Here is a 24,325-nt window from a genome sequence, read left to right on the forward strand (position 1 = left end):
TGTTGGCTTGAACTAGGAAATGGTTGTTCCAAAAATAAATACATATTTTCTTCTTTTTTAATTTTTTTCCTTTTTGTTTCAAAACTAAACATATTTAAACACTAAAATCACATTTGGCTCTGCCCTGAGCACATAGAGTTAAATTCAAATAAATTAAGTGCAGTAGAATAGAAGTCCAATGCATTGTTCAAGTGAGGAAACTTATCATGTGTGATGACATCTGCCATTTAGGTCCATTTTGCTGACTCCTTATTTTAGCTCCATAGCCACCAAACAGCTTTCTAGTTATAATGTGGTTTCCCAAACAGACATGCAAACAAGGAGAAAATGCTCTGATCTAAGCCATTCCATGGTTACATTTCTCATTGTATAATTAAGAATTGGTATTCTGGTTATATATATCAGTCTCTATGTGTTAGGTAAATGTGAATGTGCACCTCAGAGATAAATTCACTCTTGGTGCATTTACACGATGGGCTTTTGAGCCTGCACCCCTGAGTCTCTAGACTGTGATGAGTTTACCCAAGTAATGCCACTCAAGGGGGAACCATCTGAATGACCTAAAAATCTTCCCGAGTTGGGATAGCTATATTTAATGTACACAGAGTATATCCATGAGCTCCCCCAAATTTCTCAGGTCCCTTGCTATTAGATGAGGGAAAGTAACCAGTTTTGGTCAATAGGCTGTGAGCAGAGCTGACACCTGTCACTTCTGAGCCAAAACAGTGGGATCTTCATATACTCTTTCCTCTTGCTGCAGTAACCATGGAGGCCACATGTTGAGATGGCAGAATGCAAATTGGCCTGGGTCCCTACAGGACCATAATGAACAGAACCCCTTCTGACCTGTGCTAATTAAGCAAATTATGAGTGCAAGTGAAAGTTTGTTATATTAAGCCACTGTGATTTTGTAACTATTTCCTACATTAGCATAACCCAGTCTAACTCAATACACCAGAGGATGCCAACTTTGCAGAGGGCATGTTTTTTGATCAATGGTAATGTTACAGTTGAGTGCTGGGATACATGTCCAACAATCTCTCCCCACACACCCCTATGCCCACTCTTGGTGAGAGTAGATAGGTAAGAAGTGGGCAGAAGCAGAAGAGGCAAGGAAAAAGCTGGCAGGACTAGAGATTTTAAAGCACCCTCAAACCTGCCCTGCTCATAGCAGAAAACTCACTCTACACAGTGTGCTAATTCTAGAGGCTCTATGTTCCTGCTACCCAAAAATGGCATTTCATTTCCTCTTGTTTATCTATTTGGGTGTTCCTGTCCTCCCCCACCCCTGCTCCTGCTTCCCTGGAGGCGACTTTTGGAGCACTACAGCCACTGTGGCCAGTCAGTTTTCAGCATGCTGACCGAGTAAACACAATAAATATAACAGTTGCCTTGACTATTTGGACTCAGCTGTCCATTGCTAAATGGAAAAAGTTTTAAATCACTTATAAAAGTAACTATAGGGTTTGAAAATGTAGGATGAAAGGTCAACTCAGATGCTTCGAATAGCAACTTTCATGCAAAAAAATAATTTAGAGTAATTTCAAGGACTTGTTTCCCCAAAATAGCTATTAAGAACTTGGCATACATTTGAGAAATAATATTCAGACCCTTTCAACTATGCTTTTATATAAAATTATTCATACAATTCAGTCCTAGGTTGGGAAAACCTCGCACTTTGTGAAAACCCTCCAGTGATTCTTGCCCTTGGTGTCAGAACCAACAGATGAGTTGTGATGAGATGTGCAGTGTGTGGTGGGTCATTGGTTCCTCACTAAGCTAAAGTACTGAAGCTAGTGAATTATCTTCTTCATTGCAAACTAGGGGAAACACAAGATTACTTGTGTAATAAATTCACTCTTACATGCCTTAGCAAAAATAAATAAAAATAGAAAACATGGTGCCCTGGCTAGGTGACTCAGTTGGTTGGAGCATCGTCCGGTACAGCAAAAGGTGGCAGGTTCGATTCGCAGTCAGGGCACATACCTAGGTTGCAGGTTTGATCCCGGGTCCGGGAGCATATGGGAGACAACTGATTGATGTTTTTCTCTCACATCAATGTTTCTCTCTTCCTTTCTCTCTCTAAAACCAATAAAACATATCCTCGGGTGATGATTTAAAAAGAAAAAGAAAACATGGTAGCATTAAGGTGAAAAAACTTGGGACAGGAATTTCTAATCGGTCAGCTTACAGTTTTTGAGATGGCTGAAAACTGCCAAGAGTGAGATCCTCTTAAAGAAACACTCTTGCCCTGGCAAGTTTGGCTCAGCAGTTAGAGCTTCGGCTGGTGGACCAGAGAGTCCCAGGTTCGGTTCCTGCTAAGAGCATGTACCTCAGTTGCAGTTTGTCCCCAGCCCCGGTTGGAGTCATGTGGGTGGCAGCCAGTCGATGTGTCTCTCTCACATCAATGTTTCTCTCTCTCTCTCCCCCCCCCTCTCTGAAGATAAATGCAAAAATGTCCTCAGGTGAGGATAAAACAAACAAAAAAAGAAACACTCTTAATGACTTTAGAAAGTCCCCATCCCAAAGTCAGTTATAGGTAATCAATATTACAGATTTAACTTAATTTTAATTTTTGTTAAAATCCACTTTATTAAGGTAAGAGAAGAATCCCTTTTAAGTTATCACTGTAAAACTGTGTATTACATTACTTTTAGTGTTTCTTCAGATTGTATAAATCTTTTGCTTTTAATTTTACTACCACACTAATACATATACATTTTTTTAAATTTCTGGGTTTTTTAAATTATTTAGTCATATGTCCTGATTTTTAGTTATTGAACATAAGTGTGTTCCAGTAAAGGAAATAATTTTTATTAGATACATTAAAATTTTTCCTAGTCTTATTCTCCACACATGAACTGTTTTCACTGTCTATCTTCATGACCCACCCTTGTCCACACAAATTCATATTCTCATAGCATAGCATTGCTTATATTTTATAATCTGTAATTTTCTTTCTTAGTATTATATCATGAAATATTTTTCTATATCTCCACATAGTTGTTAGATCTTTTTAATGGCTGCAAAATATTCTATCACATTAACCTAAGCTTAAATGGTTTGATTTTATTCCTCATGATTTTGTTCCTCATTCTGTGATCAGTAGACAAAGACAACAACATTATTCTTTGTTACTGGTTACATACATTTCAAATACACTCAACAGGTAGAGCCAAACTCCACAGTTGATTAGTCAGGACTCATTATTAACTCTCCATTGAGATGTTTTCATTTTTCTGTTTCTAATGTGAGGATCAAGTAGACTACTGTACTATGCAAGTTTGCTGCAGGTAGCCCCTCCCATTTCTCTCCATGAAGACAGCGTTCAGGAGAGCAGCATCTCAGCACAGCCACCTCTAGGCTGTCAGTGTGCCCTCCAACACCACAGCTGCGCCTCCCCTAATGTCAACTCGTCCATTGGGACATAATGAAATCTCCAGTTCTCCTCCTCGGCTGGAACACTGAAAGGCTGAAGAAAACAAAACGAATCACAAATTAAGATCGTTGTCACCCTTTTAAATTAACAGAACCTAGTAAGACACCTCTTATTACAAGCTCTAGAATCCTCCCTGGTCAATTTAAAGAATAAATTCCGCCCTGGCCCGTTTGGCTCAGCGGTTAGAGCGTCGGCCCGCGGACCAGAGAGACCCGGGTTTGGTTCCCGCTAAGGGCATGTACCTCGGTTGCAGTTTGTCCCCGGCCCTGGTTTGGGTGGCAACCACTCGATGTGTCTCTCTCACATCGATGTTTCTCTCTCTCTTCCTCTCTCTCTCCCTCCCGCTCTATCTGAAGATAAATGCAAAAAAAAAAAAAAAAGAATAAATTCCTTCACCTGTCCATGGTACTGCCCAGCCCAATTGGTTCTCTGGAAGACTGAGAGGCCACAAATGCAATTTGATCCACAAAACACACAGCCCTGGGTCTTCCCTTCCTGAGTTACTTCCTGTCTCACCTCTGGTAATGCCCCAGACACACCCCACCCACAGCTTCCTCCCTGCTCTGCCTAGGAGTAAGCAAGGACATGTGAAAAGACAGACACATGAACTAGATATCTAAGAAAACAAAGGGGGTGGTCTTGGCCCAACTGAGAAGGCCCCATCTTTCCAGGTCTGAATAAGACAAAGGGAGTTCATTCATCCATTGTGGTTATCAAGCAACCACACGTGTCAGGCACACAAAAGGCACAGCCTCAGCCTTCCTGAAGCTCAGTGCTTAAGGGAGTAACTAGTCTCACCTAAGAACAGCTACCTGCTATCCCCAAATCAGGCTCATAGAGGCCTAACCCTCACACTAAGTAAGACCTGTACCCTTTAAGGTCAGACTCCTATTTTGATTATTAGGGATGTGTAGCCTCCATTGTCTGAGATCTATTTTCTCTATCCCTGAGCAATATATTAATCACCAGGGGGCTTGGTTCAAAAGCAATTTGTTTGATTCAATCCTGTGACTAGCAGTAGCATAAGAACCTTACTGATCATCTAATCTCAACTTGTCACATCATAAATAAGTTCTCTGGGCCAAAGTTACATAGCTAGTTAATTTTATTCAAACAAACATTTATTGGGCATTTACTGTACTAGAAGTGTGTTGGGAGAGACAGAGGTGGAAAATGTTTGGGGTAGAAGATAGTTTGTTTTGTTTTTAAAGTGTTTGTTTATAAATTAAACAGTATATTAGACATGTATATAAGAAAAGTTAACATGGAATCATGTTAAGGGGTCTGAAACAGATTAATTCAATTTACATTTTTTTTATTTTTTTATTTTTGTTACAGATGTTTCTCCTTTTTCCCCCATTGACACCCTACTCCCATTCCCACCCCCTCTCACCCCCACCCCGGGGTAGAAGATATTTTGAGTAGAAGGTTAGAGTGAAGGAATTTAAACACCTTTCATTTTCACATTTTACTATATCTTCAGGTGGACAGTACATATGAGAAGAAGTACTAGGTTAAGGTTAGGCAATTTTTTTAATTGAAAAAGAACTGTCCTACCATGCATATGTTTCTTCCCCAGTTGCTGGGACCAGTAGCTGCTGAGAACAGCATGTGCAGACCCTTAAAATAAATGAAAAGTTATGATACAATCTCAAAGGAAGGAGGGACAACTTTGAGGTAAGTTTATAAGCAATTATAATCAACTATCCGGCTACCTTAGATGACTTAGTCATTATGTTGGCATGGCCACAGCAGAGTATGAATTATGAATGGAGACAGAAAGGAAGGCATAGAATTTATGGACAAGCTCCTCCAAATGATGCTATGTCTTACACTTTCTGAAGGCTGAATTAAACTGCGGGTTTTAATCTTTGTCCTGTCTATAGGTCACTTTCAGCCCATGGCTGGAAAATCAAGTCCTTCACATAAGTCTTTCTACATCTTTCAAGGGAGAAGACTTGCTTCCTCCTAGGATGTGCATGCAAGGAAAGATGGGAACTCTGACAAAATGCCAAATTTTCTACCAAGCACATATTCCCAGACTTTTGTTGGTGAAAGAACTCTTTCAGTGAGGTATTTTTTTCACATGATTGTACCCTAGGTTTAGATCAGAGAATAGATAGTAAAATGAAGGAACAAACTATAAAGTAGTAACTGTCAGAAAAGCCTTTGGGGAGAAAAAGGCTGGGTTTGAAAGGGCCCCTCCTTCAAGAAAACTTACCAAATGTTATGGAAAGTCCATACAGTGGGACCAACCATCCCCATTTGCCTGAGACTGTCCTGGATTTAGCACTGAAGGTCCTATATGCTGAAAAATCCCCCAGTTTCAAGCAAACTGAAATGGTTGGTCATCACTGTCCAAAGACCTTCCCATTCTATAAAAACATTATCACGGGAGGGGAAGATTGCCTTCTGTGTCAATTAAAATCTTTGTAAAGCATCTGTGCATGTGTAATCCACTCAGAACTTCTTTTCCATGGGGGAAGGGTTGACTTGGACTGTTTGGATGTCATTTGGGCATTTTCCTGAGTCTTTAAAAGTGCTTGCTTACTGAGCTTTTAATTTCACATGTTTTGTTCCTTAGAGAGTAACTAAGTCATCCCAGCCCCTGCCATCTGACCCAAACAGGAGCCTGGAAGCATCTGCCCAGCCTTCTTTCTGCCCTGGCCACCATCCCATGCACCAGCCTCCTCCATCAAGCATTGCCCCCTTTTGCTGCTCAGCCCACCCTTCTCAGAGAGGATGAAAGTAGGAGGCTTCACACTCTTGCCCATTGTAGAGCTCATTCATATCTCTGCTTCTGGCTGGTAGATCTTGAATACCCCTGTTCCCAAACTCATCCCACCCACTTTGGAGGCAGGTTTGGGAAAGATGGAGGAGAGGAAAAGAAGCACTATTCCTGTCCCTATTTCCCAAATGCAGCCCAGGAGTCTATCCTTCAAAACCAAATCTCATCTAGATGTCAGTGATCATGCAGGATGGTCACTGAAAAGGACAAAAGACATTGGCCCCTGAATTTCACAAATGGCAGATCTGGAACTGTTTGCTCAGGGAGCCAGTTTCATGGTTATCACTCAAATAGCTAATAATACCTGGCTGGTGTGGCTCAGTGGATTGAGCATCATCCCATGGACTGAGAGGTTCTGGTTCAATTCCTGGTCAGGGCACATGCCCAGGTTGCGGGCTCGATCCCCAGTAGGGGGTGTGCAGGAAGCAGCTGATCAATGTTTCTCTCTCACATCCATGTTTCTCTCTCTCTCCTTTCCCCTCTTTCTAAAAAAATCAATAAATTTAAATAAAAATTTTAAATTATTAATAAGAATAAGAATAATAAAGCTAATAGTTATTGGGCACTTATCATGTACCAGGCACTGTGATAAGTACTTAACTTGCATTGGTTTACATAGCCCTGTGGGACATTATCTATATTTTATAGAGGAGGGAATGGAAACTTTTAAAAGTTAAGCCATTTGCCCGAGGTCAACAGCTAGGACACTGAGATGCAAGCCCAGGTTGACTGACACTGAGGTTTAACCCTGCTATACTGCGTTTTTCACATGAGACATCCATAAAGGGATGGGGGAGGGGAGGTAGGGGAACAAAGGCAGCTCAAAACCCAAGCAGTCTGAAAGGTCGCATGAAGGGCATTTAAACAGCTATTTGTTATCCTCCCCCTTCATTGTTTAACCCTCCCCAGGACCCATATCAAAAATTACCTGTTACAGGGTCTTCTGCCACACCAACCCATGGTGCAAAATATCTGGAGTAAAAGTCAAATGCCTGGGTCTGCCCATCAGGCTTTCCTTTAAGGGTGAGAATGAGTCCTTTCACCTTCCCTGTGTTCTCTACTTGCGGCAGATTCTGTGTGTTCACTTTCAGGTTCTCCAGAAATGACCTTGTTCATAAATGGGATGGATTAGGGCAAACCCATTCCATAGACTCCCGCTTCCCCCCACCCACTACATAGACTCTGTAAAGCATGCCAGGGCGTGACTTACCCAAATATATCAGCACGAGGGGAGGGAAGGGCAAGTGGAATGCCTTCCTACCTGAGGTCAAAACTCTCTGGCTGCATGAATTGTGGTTTGACTGGACATAGCACAGCCAGACCAAGCCAGAGCTATATATATGGAGGCTTGGCCCTCTCCAAAGTGCCGATGAAGCAAAAAATCTTGTTCACCTGTCGTAAGTGTCACTGAGCCGGACAAGGAGCTTCCGAGTATCTGGAGAATAGCAGATGTCCTGGACCAGTGTGTCACCTATGGCAGTCTGTGAAGACAGAACAAAAACTTTTCAGGAATGTGCCCTGAGTCAAGTCCTTGATCCTCAGTATGGGAAAAGACCTCTCCTGAACATCCATGGTCTCCAGTCCCCAAGTTTTAGTTAGGTTTCAGGGCTTAAGGTGTTGCCCAAGAAAAAAGATCAGTTTCCTGGTAATTAAAGGAGTTGAGCTTACCCCTCTGAGTGCTAAAGACAGGCATTATTCACAGTGTTAATAGGTGCCTCAACACACAGCTCCTTAAAAAGGTATTTTCCCCACAGATCAGAAGAAAGACTTAGGTCCAGGGAGACACACACACACACACACACGACCCAGGTCTGAGGATCCTTGGAGTCAATGCTCTGAATCACTACTGTCTACTGTCTTTTGAGATGGGGGGCTTCGTGCCACCTCTTAGAGTTGTTGTGGGGATTAAATGAAATAATATGTGTGGAGTTCCTGCAACAGTAACTAGAACATTCTACATAGCAAGGACTTAGGTCTGGCAGTTTGGTTGGACATGGGGACTATAGGTCTCATCTTAATGCTGCTTGGCTTGGCAAGCACACTTTTTAAAAAAATGTTTTCATTGATTTTAGAGAGAGTGGAAGAGAGAGGGAGAGATAGAAACGTCAATCGCTGCCTCTTGCTTGCCCCCCACTGGTGATCGGGCCCACAACCTGGGATTGAACCAGCAATCTCCTGGTACATGGGATGATGCTCAACAACTGAGCCACACTGGCCAGGCGGCAATCCTTTTCACTTGGATTGTATGCTGCAGATCAACAACAGCAACATTCTTAAGGATACCTTGATTCACCCTTTACGAAGACTGCACACAATCTTGTTCATTCTAATAACATTGTTTTGCTTGTTTATTTGTTGGCTTGGGGTGCTGAGGGAGTTTATGAGGGAACAAAAGCCCCTCCATGCACTACCACTGGCTGCCGACAAGGCAGATGACAATGGTGATGACATAGTAGTTGTCTGGCTTCAGGTTTTGTGATTCTCTTTAGGGACTGAGCTGCTCCAGATCCTAAGGCCAAGACTCCCTCCACCTTGGGTGATGCCTGGGCTGTCTGCCTCTGTGAGCACAGCTAACCAATGTCACCCTCCCTGGAAATGGGAACGCTGGCAGCCAGATCCCATCTGCTCTTCGGAACCTTTCACTCTCTCTGAAGGGTCATCCAACCCTTCTCTGAATGGGTTCTATGTGATTTGAAAGTTCAGTTCTCAGCTGGGAATCTCACTGCCAGTTTCTAGGAACAAAAAAGGACAATGCTTGTGATAAATAACCCGTTGTTGTACCCATTTTACAAATTCTGACCCTGGGGCTTAGAGAGATCAAGTTAAGATCTTTCTACCATGAACAAGATAGAAAGAACTCTGAAGATTTTCCATTTTCCTGCCAACGTGCTTCAAGCAGTTCTCCCCACCCTACCATGGAGGCTGATGTTAACAATGAAAAGTCAAGGAAAACTGGTCAAACTTCTCATCAAATAGATTCAACATTAAAATCCAAACCTCAGCCCTGGCCAGCGTGGATCCGTAATTAGAGCAGGGGCCCTCGCACTGAAGGTTCAATTCCAGGTCAAGGGCACATACCTAGGTTGCAGGTTTGATCCCCAGCCTCAGTTTGGGGTGCGCGTGGAAGGCAACCAATCAATATGTCTCTCTCGCATTGATGTTTCTCTCTCTTTCCCCCAACCCACCTACTTCCACTCTCTCTAAAAAAAATCAATGGAAAAAATATCCTTGGGTGAGGATTAACAAAATAAATAAATAAAATCCAAACCTCAAATGCACTGTTCACTGTTCATCCAAGCTTAGATTATAACATTGATACTGGAAGCAGGCCTGTCTTTTGAGATCAGATGGTACCGAATCTTAGTGTTCAAACAATAACAAGTGTTCAAATTACATAAGCTCAGGTTTCATTCTTTTCACTAACCTTTATCAAGTCCTTTACTTCCTGGAAGTCCTAGATGGAGAAAAAGACAACACCATTGTAGAGCAGGTATGCTTCAGTTGTGCACAGTTTACCGATTAGAAAGAGCTCATTAGAAAGTGCTGACCTGGGGGTGGGGTGCATAAAGAGGCAGGTCCAGGACAATACCATCCTCCACTTTTCTGGCCTTTAGTTGTCCACTCAGTGTGACAAAGGTTAGAGTGCTATTCACATTTTCTGGCAAAAACAAACAACAGTCTTATTTTGTCGATCATAAGACTCTGAAAAGGAATCAAGAAATAGGAAAATTGCCCTGGCCAGTTTGGCTCAGCGGTTAGAGCGTCGTCCCGTGGACCCGAGAGGCCCAGGTTCGGTTCCCGCTAAGGGCATGTACCTCGGTTGCAATTTGTCCCCGGCCCTGGTTGGGGTTGTGTGGGTGGCAGCCACTCGATATGTCTCATGTGTCTCTCTCATATCAATGTTTCTCTCTCTCTCTTCCTCTCTCCCTCCTGCTCTATATGAAAATAAAAATGCAAAAATAAATAAATAAATAAATAAATAAATAAATAAATAAATAAATGGAAAAAGAATAAAGCATTAAAAAAAAAGAGAAAGAACTAGGAAAATACACTTTGTTCTGTGTTTGTATGTCTGTTTCAGTCACCGGTGTGTTGTCTTAGGTTCTCCGGCAGTGCTGCCCTTTCCTGTGAGGAGGCCCAGGTCTGGTTTGCTGGGGTCCACAGTGGGAAAAACCTTCACGGAATTCTAACTTGAGAACCAGGAACATGGTTGATTAGACTTGGCATCATACTGCAAGGCTTCAAATCCCAGCTCCTTACTGCTTCCTAGCTTTATCCTTCAGCAAATTATTTAACCTCCTTAAACCTCAATTTCCTCATCAATAAAATGGGGTAATAATTAAATCTGTACCATTTTATTTTACCAGTAAAACAAGGTAATAAGGCTACCGCATAGGGATGCTATATTTTCTAATGCGATTTAAAAATATCAACCTACAATAACTATAGAATTATAAGCTCTACTAGTCAAAGATATGCCAAGGGGATGACAAATGGAACATGCAAGTTATGAACAACAATCTGATATGAACAAATCAGATTTATTTTAAATAAACCAAGCTATACATAAAATTTTGATTTAAAGATTGGACTACAAATGCTGATATAATAGCCCTCCCTCCATGTTACTGATACAACTTGAGCCACATACTTGACTTCAGTGTGCATAACATTTTTAGTGAAAACTAAGATTTGTTACATAATTCTTTCTCACTCCTAATATTTCTGTAAAACTTAACCATATCTCAAAGGTACGGAAATTCAGCATCGCTTATTAACTTTCACTGAGTATAAAATTCACATTCTGAAACACAGTTTCGTTTTCTCATTATAATTGGTGTAAGGCATTATTTACAAAGCACTTTTTCATACCTTATCTCACCTAACCTTAAAACCACTCTAAGGCCCTGGCTAGTTTGGCTCAGCGGTTAGAGCATTGGCCTGCGGTCTGGACAGACCTGGGTTTGCTTCCCGCTAAGGGCATGTACCTCGGTTGCAGTTTGTCCCTGGCCCTGGTTGGGTCGTGCAGGTGGCAGCCACTCGATGTGTTTCTTTCACATCGATGTTTCTTTCTCTCTCTCTCTTCCTCTTTCTCCTTCCTGCTCTATCTGAATAAAAAAATGGAAAAATGTCCTTGGGTGAGAATAAAAAAAAAAAACATAAACACTCTAGGGCCCAGCCAGTGTGGCCCAGTGGTTGAGCTTTGACCCATGCACCAAGAGGTTGCCAGTTTGGTTCCCGATCAGGGCACATGCCCAGGTTGTGGGTCCAATCCCCAGTGGGGAGCATGCAGGAGGCGGCCAATCAGTGTTCTGTCTCATCGATGTTTCTATCTCTCTTTCTCTCTCTCCCTTCCTCTCTCTCTAAAATCAATAAAGAAAAAAAATTTTAAATAAATAAATAAAACCACTCTAGGGGCATCTGAGGGCTATCACTACACACCTCAACCTCATACCAACTAATGTGGGGTTTTCTTTTCTTTTTTTTTTTTATCCTCACCCAAGGATATTTTTCCATTTATCTTTAGATAGAGTGGGAGGGAGGAAGAGAGAGAAACATCAAAGTGAGAGGGCCACATCGACTGGTTGCCTCCCACACTACCCCAACGAGGACCAGGGACAAACTCCAATAGGGGTACATGCCCTTGACCAGAATCAAACCAGCAACCCATTGGTCCACGGGCCAACACTCTAAATGCTGAGCCAAACCAGACAGGGCTCAGTGTGGGATTTTCAAATCCAACTTCAATAAAACCTATTTTTCAAGACTGAGTTCCTAGCCCGGCCTGTGTGGCTCAGTGGACTGAGTGTCGTCCCATGGACTGAGAGGTCAGGGCACATGCCTGGGTTGCGGGTTCAATCCCAAATAGGGGATGTGCAGGAGGTGGCTGATTGATTTATCTCTCTCACATCAATGTTTCTATCTCTCTCTAAAAAATCAATAAATTCCTGCACTGGCTGGTTTTGCTCAGTGGTTAGAGCATTGGCCCGTGGACCAATGAGTCATGGGTTCGATTCTGGTCAAGGGCACATACCTTGGTTTGTCCCCGGCCCTGGTCAGGTTGTGCGGAGGCAACCAGTCGATGTGGCTCTATCACATCAATGTTTCTCTCTCCCTCTCTCTCCCTCCCTCCCTCCCTCCCACTCTATCCGATGATAAACAAAAAAGTATCCTCAGGTGAGGAATTAAAAAAAAAAAAGACTGAGTTCCTAAACAGTATTTCATGATGTTTGCTTGCCTTCATTCTAGTCCCCTAACCACTGAAACTAAAATTATCTTTTTTTTTTTTTTTTTTTATCCTCACCCGAGGACTTTTTTCCATTTTTTGTACAGATAGAGTGGGAGGGAGAGAGAGGAAGAGAGAGAGAGGGAAACATTGATGTGAAAGGGACACATCGAGTGGCTGTCACCCGCATAACCAACCAGGGCCGGGGACAAACTGCAACCCAGGTACATGCCCTTAGCGGGAACCGAACCCGGGTCTCTCCAGACCGCAGGTGGACACTCCAACCGCTGAGCCCAACCGGCCAGGGCTAAAATTATCTTTTTTAAATGCATAGTGGAACCCTGGCCGGTTGGGCTCAGCGGTTAGAGGGGCAGCCGGCGGACCAGAGAGACCCGGATTCGGTTCCCGCTAAGGGCATGTACCTCGGTTGCAGTTTGTCCCAGCCCAGTTGGGGTGGCAACCACTCGATGTGTTTCTCTCATGTCGATGTTTCTCTCTCTTCCTCCCTCTTTCCCTCCCGCTCTATCTGAAGATATATGCAAAATGTCCTCGAGTGAGGATTTAAAATAATAATAATAAAATAAAATGCATAATGGATTTCATTATAGAGGTGGCCTAACTCTCAGTGACATCTCCTGCCAATCACCCCTGCCCTCAAGAAGCTCCAGCCCTCTGGTTATACAGACTGTGCCTCAAGGGCTTTGCATCTGTTGTTGCTTCTGCCAGGAATGCTCTTCCTCACACTCTAGCTCTTTGTACAGATGGTTTCATATTCCTCAGCCTAAAGGTCCCCTTCTCTAGTGGATGCTGTTGTCCTAAATCTTGCACCTCCCCTCAGGGCCAGCACTAGATGAGGCAAGGAAGTATGGAGGCACAGAATTTAAGGAGGCACTCACTCTCAGGTGCACCTTGAGACCTTGATTGTCTCACCCTTCACCCAGCCCTGACTCAGCTGGTGACTGGCCCCTCTCAGCTGAGTCCTGCCAGGGGACTTGCCCTTGGCTGAATAGAGCTACTTTACCCAAACTCCTCCTGCTTTTCTGGGCTTTGGAGACTGGCTGGTGGAGGGTATTAAGGCCTGAACCTTTGCTTCTATTTGGAACTACACTGCTTGAAGGACCTTCACAGCATCAGATCTCCCTGTGGATTTGGCCTAGGCTTTTCATTGTTGCTACCACTTTGCAATTCAGCTTCTCCCTCTGTTTAATCCTTTCTTTACTCTCCTACCAACACTGATCCCAATAATACTGCCCTAGTTCTTCGGGCATGCAAATGTGTCCCAGAATCTGCATCCTGATGGAACCCGCCCTGTAACACCTTCTCTTACTATCCCCATCTAAAGCAATTCCCGCCCTGGCCGGTTTGGCTCAGCGGTTGGAGCGTCGGCCTGCGGTCCGGAGAGACCCGGGTTCAGTTCCTGCTAAGGGCATGTACTTCAGTTGCAGTTTGTCCCCGGCCCTGGTTGGTCGTGCGGGTGGCAGCCACTCGATGTGTCCCTTCACGTCGATGTTTCTCTCACTCTCTCTCTCTTCCTCTCTCTCCCTCCCACTCTATCTGTACAAAAAATGGAAAAATGTCCTCGGGTGAGGATAAAAAAAATAAAAATAAAAAAATAAAAATAAAGCAATTCCCCAAAGAACCTCCTTTTCTAACTTCTTACTCTTTACAATTTCCCTCTGTCATACAATCTTTTTTATTTCATTTAACTTTCTGTTTGTTTTCTACAATGTTCATGGCTGCATCCCGCTCCGATTTAGGACATTTCCAAGCATCTCTCCTCTGCCCCAGTCCCACAAAGCCCTGGCCTTCATCTGTTGTACTAAATGCTGCTTAGATGGCAAGTGGTAGGATTGAGGTGCTGCATCCTGTCCTCACAAGGTGCATGTATATAGTGGGCACGTGTATCTTTAAATTTCAGAGTAAAGAAGCTCTTGTTGTGAAATGAATTTCAATGTGGGTGGGGACATACTGGGGCAAAGTGTGCCTTTTGGGTCCCCGATAACACGTGTGACACCCATTCTGCCTTGTGAGCTCCCACCCACAGATACCAGAGACTTCCGAAATGAAATAAAATGGCATTCCATGGAACAATGCCCATGGCTTTCCAACATGCCTGGCACATACTCAAAAAGGCCAAAGTTTTTGAAGTTTGCTGTTTTGTTTCTGGATAATATATTGCATGAATAAATTCTGCAAAGTCTTATACTGGTCACTTGGTTCATCAGAAAGAGTATGAGAACTTTAAAAAAATATTTGCTATTTGCTAAGTGATAAGTTTTGTATTTTTGTTTTTTAATCACTTTACTTGTTTTGTAAAACAGCACAGCTGCAGAAGCCAGGGTAGCATGGCCACAGAGAGGGACCTCACTCGCCGGTGTAAACCACCTTAATCCAAAGCGGGAACCTTCAGAGAAAGATAAACCAAGAGAGACAAGATCATTCTCATACAAGTGAATCAAAGACTTTTTATTTTTCTTATTCTTTTCTAAATTTTTCATTAGCGTGAATTACTTGCTGAAACATGTTGTGAAAGGAGGTAACACGAAGCATGCATCCTGGGGCTCCCTGGGGCTAGATCTGGGGCTGAAACATTCAAATTAATCAACCCCAATCCCTCAGATTAACTGAAAACCAAATCAGAATCTCCCCCCCATTCTCCTGTCTGCATGCAAATAGTAAATGGACATTTCCTTTAAATACCATTCCCCCACCAGAAAAGTAGCTATTGTACCATTCAAGAATGGTTTTTAAAAACGCTTATTTACTTTGTGTGAAGTTGTCAGTTGGGTGCAGTTTTCGGATAAAAGCAGTTTCTGAAAGGTTCATTTCCCTTGCAATTTTTTGATGCATGTCTTCATCCAATTTCTAAATTAGAAACAAAAGGTTATTGAGACTCCAGAAACACAAATCAGACTTCCTTGGACAGCAACTGCCATTAGTTAATAACACAGTTTATTAATACTAAAACTCACATGTTTAAAAGGAAATAATTGCCAAGGAATTCAAACACTTTTATAAAGATCGTTTTTCAGAAATCCATGCTTGAGGACCTTATGAAGGGCGATAGATGTACAAAGCTAGAATAGACTGAGAACCCTACTGGCCTGGCCTGGCCTGGCCTGGCCTTTGTGAGATTATAACCTACTCTGCCTGAGAGCGTGTGCTCTCTTCTAAAAATAATCTCCACAAATAGCAAGTTCACAGTCTCTCTTTTTCTTTTTCTTTTTTTTTTTTAATCTCACCCGAGGACATTTTCCCATTTTTTGTTCAGTTAGAGCGGGAGGGAGAGAAAAGAAGAGAGAGAGAGAAACATTGATGTGAAAGGGACACATCGAGTGGCTGCCACCTGCACGACACAACCAGGGCCGGGGACAAACCATAACCGAGGTGCATGCCCTTAGCAAGAACCAAACCTGGGTCTCTCTGGACCGCAGGCCGACGCTCTAACCGCTGAGCCAAACCAGCCAGGGCTATCCTTTCTTTATCTTTCGCTTCCCTCAACCTTTATGACAAGAGTCTCTGAAAGCATTAAAGCATCCCACATTGTAGCCAAGCTCACCATCTATTGGTAATAAATTTCCTTGCAAATGGGCTGTTTTGTATATCAACTAGAACACATGCTTTACTGACCATCAGCTCTTTAATCCTCTCTACCTTGCTGTATAACGCCAACTGCAATTTTAATTTCTATAACTAATTTCTGTCCCAGGACACTTCAAATGCACCTGCTATTTGCCTGACGGACAGACATAATGTAGAATGTTTGATAGTAGCAGCCCTCAATATACATCATATGCAACTGAATTGCTACACTGGAACCAAAGGTCAAGATAGTGGAGAATAATGAAAAGACTAATATTGGTTCAACTTTGAGAGCTTTAGAAACATAAGAAAGAGGCTGCATTCATTTTAAAATACTGAATTTTAGTTCCAGTAATTTTTCCATTTTACACTGCAAGCTTCTTTCTTTTCTTTCTTTTAAAATTTATTTTATTTTGTTACAGATGTTTCTCCTTTTTTACCCCATTGACACCCTCTTCCCCATCCCCACCACCACGTCCCCAGCTTTGTTGTCCATGTCCATTGGTTATGTGTACATGCATATAAGTTCTGTGATTTATCACCTCTCTCCCCCTCGCCACCCCCCTCTTCTGAGGGTTGTCAGTCTGTACCCTACTTCCACGTCTCTGGGTCTACCCTATTCCTCAGACTGTTATGATCATTATATTCCACAAATAAGTGAGATCCTGTGGTATTTGTCTTTTTCTCCTTGGCTTGTTTTGCTTGGGATAATACTTTCCAGGTCCCTCCATGTCATCTCTAAGGATAAGAGATCTTTCTTACAGCTGTGTAGTACTCCATTGTGTATATGTACCACTGCTTTTTTATCCATTCGTCTACTGATGGACACTTGGGCTGCTTCCAGATCTTAGCTGTTGTAAATAGTGCTGCTATTAACATCGGGGTACATATATTCTTTCTGATTGGTGTTCAGGCTTCTTAGGGTATATTCCTAGAAGTGGGATCACTAGGTCAAATGGCAATTCAATTTTTAATTTTTTGAGGTAACACCATATTGTTTTCCATAGTGGCTGCATTCCCACCAGCAGTGTACTACAGTCCCCTTTTCTCCACATCCTCACCAACACTTGTTGTTTGATGATTTGTTGATGGCAGCCATTCTGACGGGTGTGAGGTGATACCTCATTGTTTTAATTTGCATCTCTCTGATGATTAGTGATGTTGAGCATTTCTTCATATGTCTCTTGGCCATTTGTATAGCCTGTTTGGAGAGGTATCTATTCAGCTCCTCTGCCCATTTCTTAATTGGGTTCTTTGTCTTCCTTTTGTTGAGTTGTATGAGCACTCTATATATTTTGGAAATTAACCCCTTATCTGATGTATCATTGGCAATGATGTTCTCCCATACAGAGGGTTTCCTTTCCATTTTGATGGTTGTTTCTTTTTCTGTGCAGAAGCTTTTCAGTTTGATGTAGTCCCATGTGTTCATTTCTTCCTTTCTTTCTGTTGCCTTTGGTGATGTATCACTGAAAATACTGTTGCATATGATGTCTGAAATTTTGTTACCTACATTTTCTTCTAGGATTTTTATGGATTTACAGGTCACATTTAAGTCTTTTATTCATTTTGAGTTTATTTTTGTGTATGGTGTAAACTGATGGTCTAGTTTCATTTTTTTTTGCATGTAGCTGTCCAATTTTTCCAACACCATTTATTAAAAAGGCTGTCTTTACTCCACTGTATGCTCTTGCCACCTTTGTCAAATATTAATTGAACATAATGTCTTGGGTCCATTTCTGGGTTCTGGGTTCTGTTCAACTGGTCTATATGTCTGTTCTTGTGCCAGTACCAGGCTGTTTTGATTATAGTAGCTCTATAGTATAACCTGATATCCGGTATTGTGATCCCACCTACTTTGTCCTTCTTTTTCAAAATTGCTGTGGCTATTCGGGGTCTTTTTTGGTTCCATATGAGCTTTTGAAGTGTTTGTTCTAGTTCTGTGAAATATGTCATTGGCATTTTGATGGGGATTGCATTGAATCTATAGATTGCTTTGGGTAATATGGACATTTTAATGATGTTAATTCTTCCAATCCATGAACAAGGTATGTGCTTCCACTTTTTTATGTCTTCCTCTATTTCTTTTTTCAATGTCCTGTAGTTTTCTGCAAATAGGTCCTTTACTTCTTTGGTTAAGTTTATTCCTAGGTATCTTAACTTTTTTGCCACGATGGTAAATGGGATTGTTTTTTTTAGTTTCTCTTTCTGTGAGTTCATCATTGGTGTATAAGAATGCCATCGATTTCTTGACATTAATTTTGTATCCTGCTACTTTTCCAAATTCATTGATTAAGTCTAGTAGATTTTTGATGGAGTCTTTAGGGTTTTCTATGTATAATATCTTGTCATCTGCAAATAATGACAGTTTCACTTCCTCTTTTCCAATTTGGATCCCTTTTATTTTTTCTTCATGTCTGATTGCTGTGGCTAAGACTTCCAGTACTGTGTTAAATAAGAGTGACAAAAGTGGGCATCCCTGTCTTGTTCCTGTTCCTAAGGGAAATGTTTTTAGTTTCTGCCCATTGAGTATGATGTTGGCTGTAGGTCTTTCATATATGGCCTTTATTACGTAGAGATATGATCCCTCTATTCCCCCATTGCTGAGTGTTTTTATCAGAAATTGATGCTGAATTTTGTCGAATGCTTTTTCAGCATCTATTGATATGATCATGTGGTTTTTATTCTTCATTTTATTTATGTGGTGTATCACATTTACTGATTTGCAAATATGGTACCAGCCTTGCATCCCTGGGATGAATCCCAGTTGGTCATGGTGAATAATTTTTTTGATGTGTTGCTGGATCTGATTTGCTAATATTTTGTTCAGGATTTTGGTGTCTATGTTCGTCAGGGATATGGGCCTGTAGTTTTCTTTCTTTGTAGTGTCTTTTTCTGGTTTTGGAATTAGAATTATGCTGGCCTCATAAAACAAGTTTAGAAGTCTTCCTTCTTCTTGAATTTTTTGAAATAGTTTGAGGAGAATGGGTGTTAGTTCTTTTTTGAATGTTCGGTAAGACTCCCCCGTGAAGCCACCCGGGCCTGGGCTTTTGTTTGCTGGGAGAGTCTTGATTACCTCTTCAATTTCCTTAGTTGTTATTGGTCTGTTCAAATTTTCTCTCTCTTCCCAGTCCAGTTTTGGGAGACTATGTGTTTCTAGAAATTTGTCCATTTCGCTTAGATTGTCAAATTTGTTGCCATATAATTGTCCATAGTAGTTGTTAACGATCTTATGTATTTCTGTGGTGTTGGTTGTTACTTCTCCTCTTTCATTTCTGATTTTGTGTATTTGGGTTCTCTCTCTTTGTCTCTTGGTGAGTCCAGCTAAGGGTCCATCAATCTTGTTTATCTTTTCCAAAAACCAGCTCTTTGTTACATTGATCCTTTGAATTGTTTTTTTGGTCTCTATGTCATTTATATCTGCTCTGATCTTTACTATTTCCTTCCTTCTATTTGCTCTGGGGTTTTCTTTTTGTTTGCTTCCTAGTTCTTTAAGTTGTGAGGTTAGATAGTCTATTAGAAATTTTTCTTGTTTCCATCTCAGAATTGCTTTCGTGCCCTGGCTGGTTTGGCTCAGCGGTTGGAATGTCGGCCTGCAGTCCAGAGAGACCCGGGTTAGGTTCCCGCTAAGGGCATGTACTTCGGTTGCAGTTTGTCCCCTGCCCTGGTTGGGTTGTGCAGGTGGCAACCACTCGATGTGTCCCTTTCATGTCAATATTTCTCTTTCTCTCTCCCCCTCCCACTTTATCTGAACAAAAAAACAAAAAAAGTATCCTTGGGTGAGGATAAAAAAAAAAAAAGAACTGCTTTTGCTGCGTCCCATAGATTTTGTGTTGTTGTGTGTTCATTTTCATTGGTTTCCAGGAAGTTTTTAATTTCTTCCTTGATCTCCTGGGTAACCCATTCATTGTTTAATAACATGCTATTTAGCCTCCATGTGTTCAAATGTCTTTGCATGTTCTTGTTGCAATTGATTTCTAGTTTCATGCCATTGTGATCTGAGAAGATGCTTGATATGATTTCAATCTTCTTGAACTTGTAGAGACTTAGTTTGTGTCCTAACATGTGGTCTATCTTTGAGAAAGTCCTATGTGCACTTGAGAAGAATGTGTATTCTGTAGTTTTGGGGTATAATTCTCTGTAGATATCTATTAAATCCATTTGGTGTAGTGCTTCATTTAGAGTCTCTGTTTCCTTGCTAATATTTTGTCTAGAGGATCTACCCAGTGATGTCAGTGGGGTGTTGAAGTCCCCTGCTATGATTGTATTGCTGTCCATTTCTCCTTTGAAGTCCTCCAGAAGATTTTTAATATATTTTGGCGCTCCTAAATTGGGTGCATATATGTTTATCAAGGTTATATCTTCCTGTTGGATAGATCCTTTCAATATTATGTAGTGGCCTTCTTTGTCTCTAGTTATGACCTTCATTTTGAAATCTATTTTATCAGATATGAGTATTGCTACCACAGCTGTTTTTTTTTTTCCTTTCCATTTGCTTGGAAGATTTTTTTCTATCCCTTCACTTTCAACCTATGTGAGGTTTTTGTTGTGAGGTAGGTCTCTTGTAAACAACATATAGATGAGTCATGCTTTCTTATCCAATCAGCTACTGTGAATCTTTTTGTGGGAGCATTCAATCCATTTACATTTAAAGTGATTATTGATATGTACTTATTTATTGCCATTTTTGTTTAGTGTGGTTATATTTTTCTTGCTATTTCTTCTACTAATTACAGCAGTCTTTTTAACATTTCTTGCAGTGCTGGTTTGGTGCTAATGTATTCCCTTAGCCTTTTTTTTTTGGTCTGGGAAGCTCTTTATTTGACCTTCAATTTTGAATGAGAGCCTTGCTGGGTAGAGTAATCTTGGATTCAGATCCTTGTTTTTCATGACCTTGATTACTTCTGCCACTCCCTTCTGGCCTGTAGTGTTTCTGTTGAGAAGTCAGCTGAGAGCCTTATGGGGGTTCCTTTGTAGGTAACCTGTTGCTTATCTCTTGCTGCCTTTAGGATTCTCTCTTTGTCTTTCATTTTTGGCATTTTAATTACTATGTGTCTTGGTGTGGGCCTGTTTGGATTCTTCATACTTGGGGCTCTGTGTGCTTCTTGAACTTGAATGCGTTCTTTCTTCACCAAATTAGGGAAGTTTTCTGTCACTGTTTCTCAAATATATTCTCTAACCCTTGCTCATTTTCTTCTTCTTCGGGGACTCCTATGATGTGAATATTATTACATTTCCAGTTGTCCCACAGTTCTCTTAAGCTGTCTTCCTATTTTATAATCATTTTTTCCTTTTGTTTTTCTGATTGGTTGATTTTTTTCTACCCTGTCTTCTAATTCACTGATCCGGTCCTCAGCTTCCTCTACTCTGCTGTTCAGACCTTCCAATGTGTTCTTTATTTCTGCTATGTCATTCTTCATTTCTTCTTGGTGGTTTTAATTTCCAATTGGTTGATTTTCAACATTTCTATGTCTTTACTATGTCTTTACTTACTCATGCTGTTGAGCTTCCTCAAGATCATGGCTCTGAATTCTAGCTCTGTTAACTTGCTTAACTGCTCCTCCTTTATCTCATCTTCAGTAGAGATTTCTTGTTCTTTCATTTGGGATTTGTTTCTTTGTTTCACCATTCTGGCTATCACAGTGGGCTTTGGAGCCTGCCAAATTTTCCCTGTGGGTGTTGGTGTTCTACTGTTTGTGGCTCCCTCTCCTGGGTTTGGATGAGCGAGGGAGGACCCACGTTAAACACCACTGTCAAGTCTTACTTTCCTGGTTAGAGTTGCTAGCCCAGGAATGGTTCAGTTATCCTCCAGCTTTTTGCCTGGAGGCTATCAGTAGAGGTTACTTGAAGAGCCTTGGTTTCTCAGTTGAATGAAAAACTCCCGCCCTGGCCGGTTTGGCTCAGCAGTTAGAGCGTTGGCCTGTGGTCCTGAGAGACCTGGGTTCGGTTCCCGCTAAGGGCACGTACCTCGGTTGCAGTTTGTCCATGGCCCTGGTCAGTCGTGCGGGTGGCAGCCACTCGATGTGTTCCTTTCACATTGATGTTTCTCTCTCTCTCCCTCTCTGTTCCTCTCTCTCCCTCCCACTCTACCTGAACAAAAAATGAAAAAATGTGTCCTCGGGTGAGGATAAAAAAAAAAGAAAAGAGAAACTCCCTCAGGTGCTCTGTGTAAGGGGATTTCCTGAGGGTTGGGCAGATGCTGGTTGTTAATGAGCCTCCATTTGCATTTCAATCACCCACCTGGGTGGGGTTGAATCTCCGAGGGAGGGGCTGCCACCTCTCCCCAGAGCCATGGAAAGGAATAAGATGGCCACTGTCCTGCGTTACTGCAACTCAGCAAAAGCTCTGAGTGCCCTCCAAATCCCAAGTGTCCCCACACAGTTCCAGTCCAGTCCATCCTCCCTCTGCTGGAGCCCAAGGTGAGTGGCTGTGGCTATTTTATCATCTGTCCCGGCTCTTGGCTGTGGATCCACTTGGGAGTTTATCCCGAGGGCGCTGCTCACAGCTAAGACCACTGCTGTCTGTGGGCTCCCACCCCCCTCTCACACCTCTGCAATTTTACCAGGATCGAGTCAGTGTCCCTGGTTATATGGTCCTTACAAGCTGCTTTTCAGTTTCTTTTTCCCGACCATTTGTCTGTATTTTAGTTGTAATTCCAGTTTGGTCTGGGAGACTGTCTGTGTAGCTTCTATTCACTCCACCGCCATTTTGGAATCTTGCTTCTTTTCAAATGTAGCGCATAATAGCTACAAACAGCTTTAAAAAAAATTTTTTTTTATTTTAGAGAGAGAAGAAGGGAGAGAGAGAGAGAGAAACATCAATGAGAGAGAACATCAATTGGCCACCTCCAGCATGCCCCCCACTGAGGATTTGGTCCACAACCTGGGCATGTGCCCTGACCAAGGGTCGAACTGGAAACCTCTTGGTACATGGGTCAACGCTCAACCACTGAGCCACACCAGCTGGGCAAATTAATAGCTTTTTTTTTTTTTTTTTCCTATCCTCACCCGAGGACATTTTTCCATTTTTTGTTCAGGTAGAGTGGGAGGGAGAGAGAGAGAAACATCGACGTAAAAGGGACACATCGAGTGGTTGCCACCCGCATGACCCAACCAGGGCCAGGGACAAACTGCAAACGAGGTATATGCCCTTAGCGGGTACTGAACCCGGGTCTCTCTGGACCACAGGCCACCACTCTAACCGCTGAGCCAAAGTGGTCAGGGCAAACCAATAGCTTTTAAATCTCTTCCTTTAATATCCATTTCCCTTTTGCAATGTCACATGAGAGAAATTTCCAACAGCAAAAACAGAGCCATGATTTTTGTTTGTTTTTTAGTTCCAATGTACTGCATTGGGACATCGGTTCCATAAAGTCCACAAAAAATGATCAGAAAGTCACAGTAAAGTTTTAAAATACTCCCATCTTGTGGCAGTTCAGAAATATGACAACTTTAACATGACCGTCTTGCTCTGTCTTTGTTTATTTGTCCCTCTGCTGCAGACAGATTCTAGCAAAAGCAAAGCAGTTGGATGTAGAAAGTTCTTAATAATCCAGGAAGAAATGAGAGATTCTTTCTGAGGCACTTAGATTTCTTATTGTGAAGTTATATCCGCACAATGCAGTACTCAAGCTGTAGGCCATCTTTAATTGTTCCTAGTGGTTCTTATGGATGCACTAAGAACCACTCTAGCTTCATCACAGAACCCAAAGCACATGCTCACTTCCCATACCCCACCCACTCCACCAGTGAGAACATGAGACCAATAATTTAGTTGGTTAACTAAAACTCTTCAGAGATTTTGCCATAATTTAATTGATTATATTTTTACTTTCACTTGACAGATATTTTTTTAGTGCCTGCCATGTGCTAGTCCAGGGGTATTGGAACAAGTCAGAATGGATCTAAGATCATATAGAATGTGCATTCTAATGAAGAAGACAGGCATTGAGTGAATTACAAGAGTGATGCTTGTTACCCACTGGGAAGTAAGGGGTGCTGTGGGAACACACAAAAGAGGAAACATGTTATTTTATAGTGAGTACAATGGTTAAAAGCACAGGCTCTGCAGTCAGGTAGATCTGGAGTAGGATCCTAAAGTCAGCCACTTGGGATTATGACCTCTGGCAAAGTACTTACTCTTCCTCTGCCTCTGTTTCTCCATCTGTAAAATGGGGATAATAAGACCTACTCATAGAGTGGTTATGAGCATGAAATAAGATAACATATGAAAAGCAATTAGCACAGTACTGGGCTGAATTTGTCTGAAGTCACTGCTCCCAAAGCTGAGGGTT

At 41.9% G+C, this 24,325-nt stretch overlaps 1 protein-coding gene across 1 annotated transcript in view; it reads right to left on the bottom strand.

Annotated features, from left to right (window-relative positions):
• Positions 1 to 3,026: 3,026 nt before the first annotated feature.
• The window catches only part of PBLD (phenazine biosynthesis like protein domain containing), a 51,383-nt gene continuing 30,084 nt past the window's right edge, over positions 3,027 to 24,325 (bottom strand). The window contains exons 4-11 of the mRNA XM_036265833.1: positions 15,219 to 15,318; positions 14,759 to 14,857; positions 9,776 to 9,885; positions 9,652 to 9,681; positions 7,620 to 7,708; positions 7,156 to 7,334; positions 4,997 to 5,059; positions 3,027 to 3,472 (exon numbers count right to left, since the gene is read on the bottom strand). Coding sequence (XP_036121726.1) covers positions 3,360 to 3,472; positions 4,997 to 5,059; positions 7,156 to 7,334; positions 7,620 to 7,708; positions 9,652 to 9,681; positions 9,776 to 9,885; positions 14,759 to 14,857; positions 15,219 to 15,318 — 783 coding nt within the window. The 3' untranslated portion in view covers positions 3,027 to 3,359. The remainder of the gene's footprint in view (positions 3,473 to 4,996; positions 5,060 to 7,155; positions 7,335 to 7,619; positions 7,709 to 9,651; positions 9,682 to 9,775; positions 9,886 to 14,758; positions 14,858 to 15,218; positions 15,319 to 24,325) is intronic.

Source organism: Molossus molossus, unplaced genomic scaffold (genome assembly GCF_014108415.1).
Source record: "Molossus molossus isolate mMolMol1 unplaced genomic scaffold, mMolMol1.p scaffold_m16_p_17, whole genome shotgun sequence".
Classification (NCBI taxonomy): domain Eukaryota; kingdom Metazoa; phylum Chordata; class Mammalia; order Chiroptera; family Molossidae; genus Molossus; species Molossus molossus.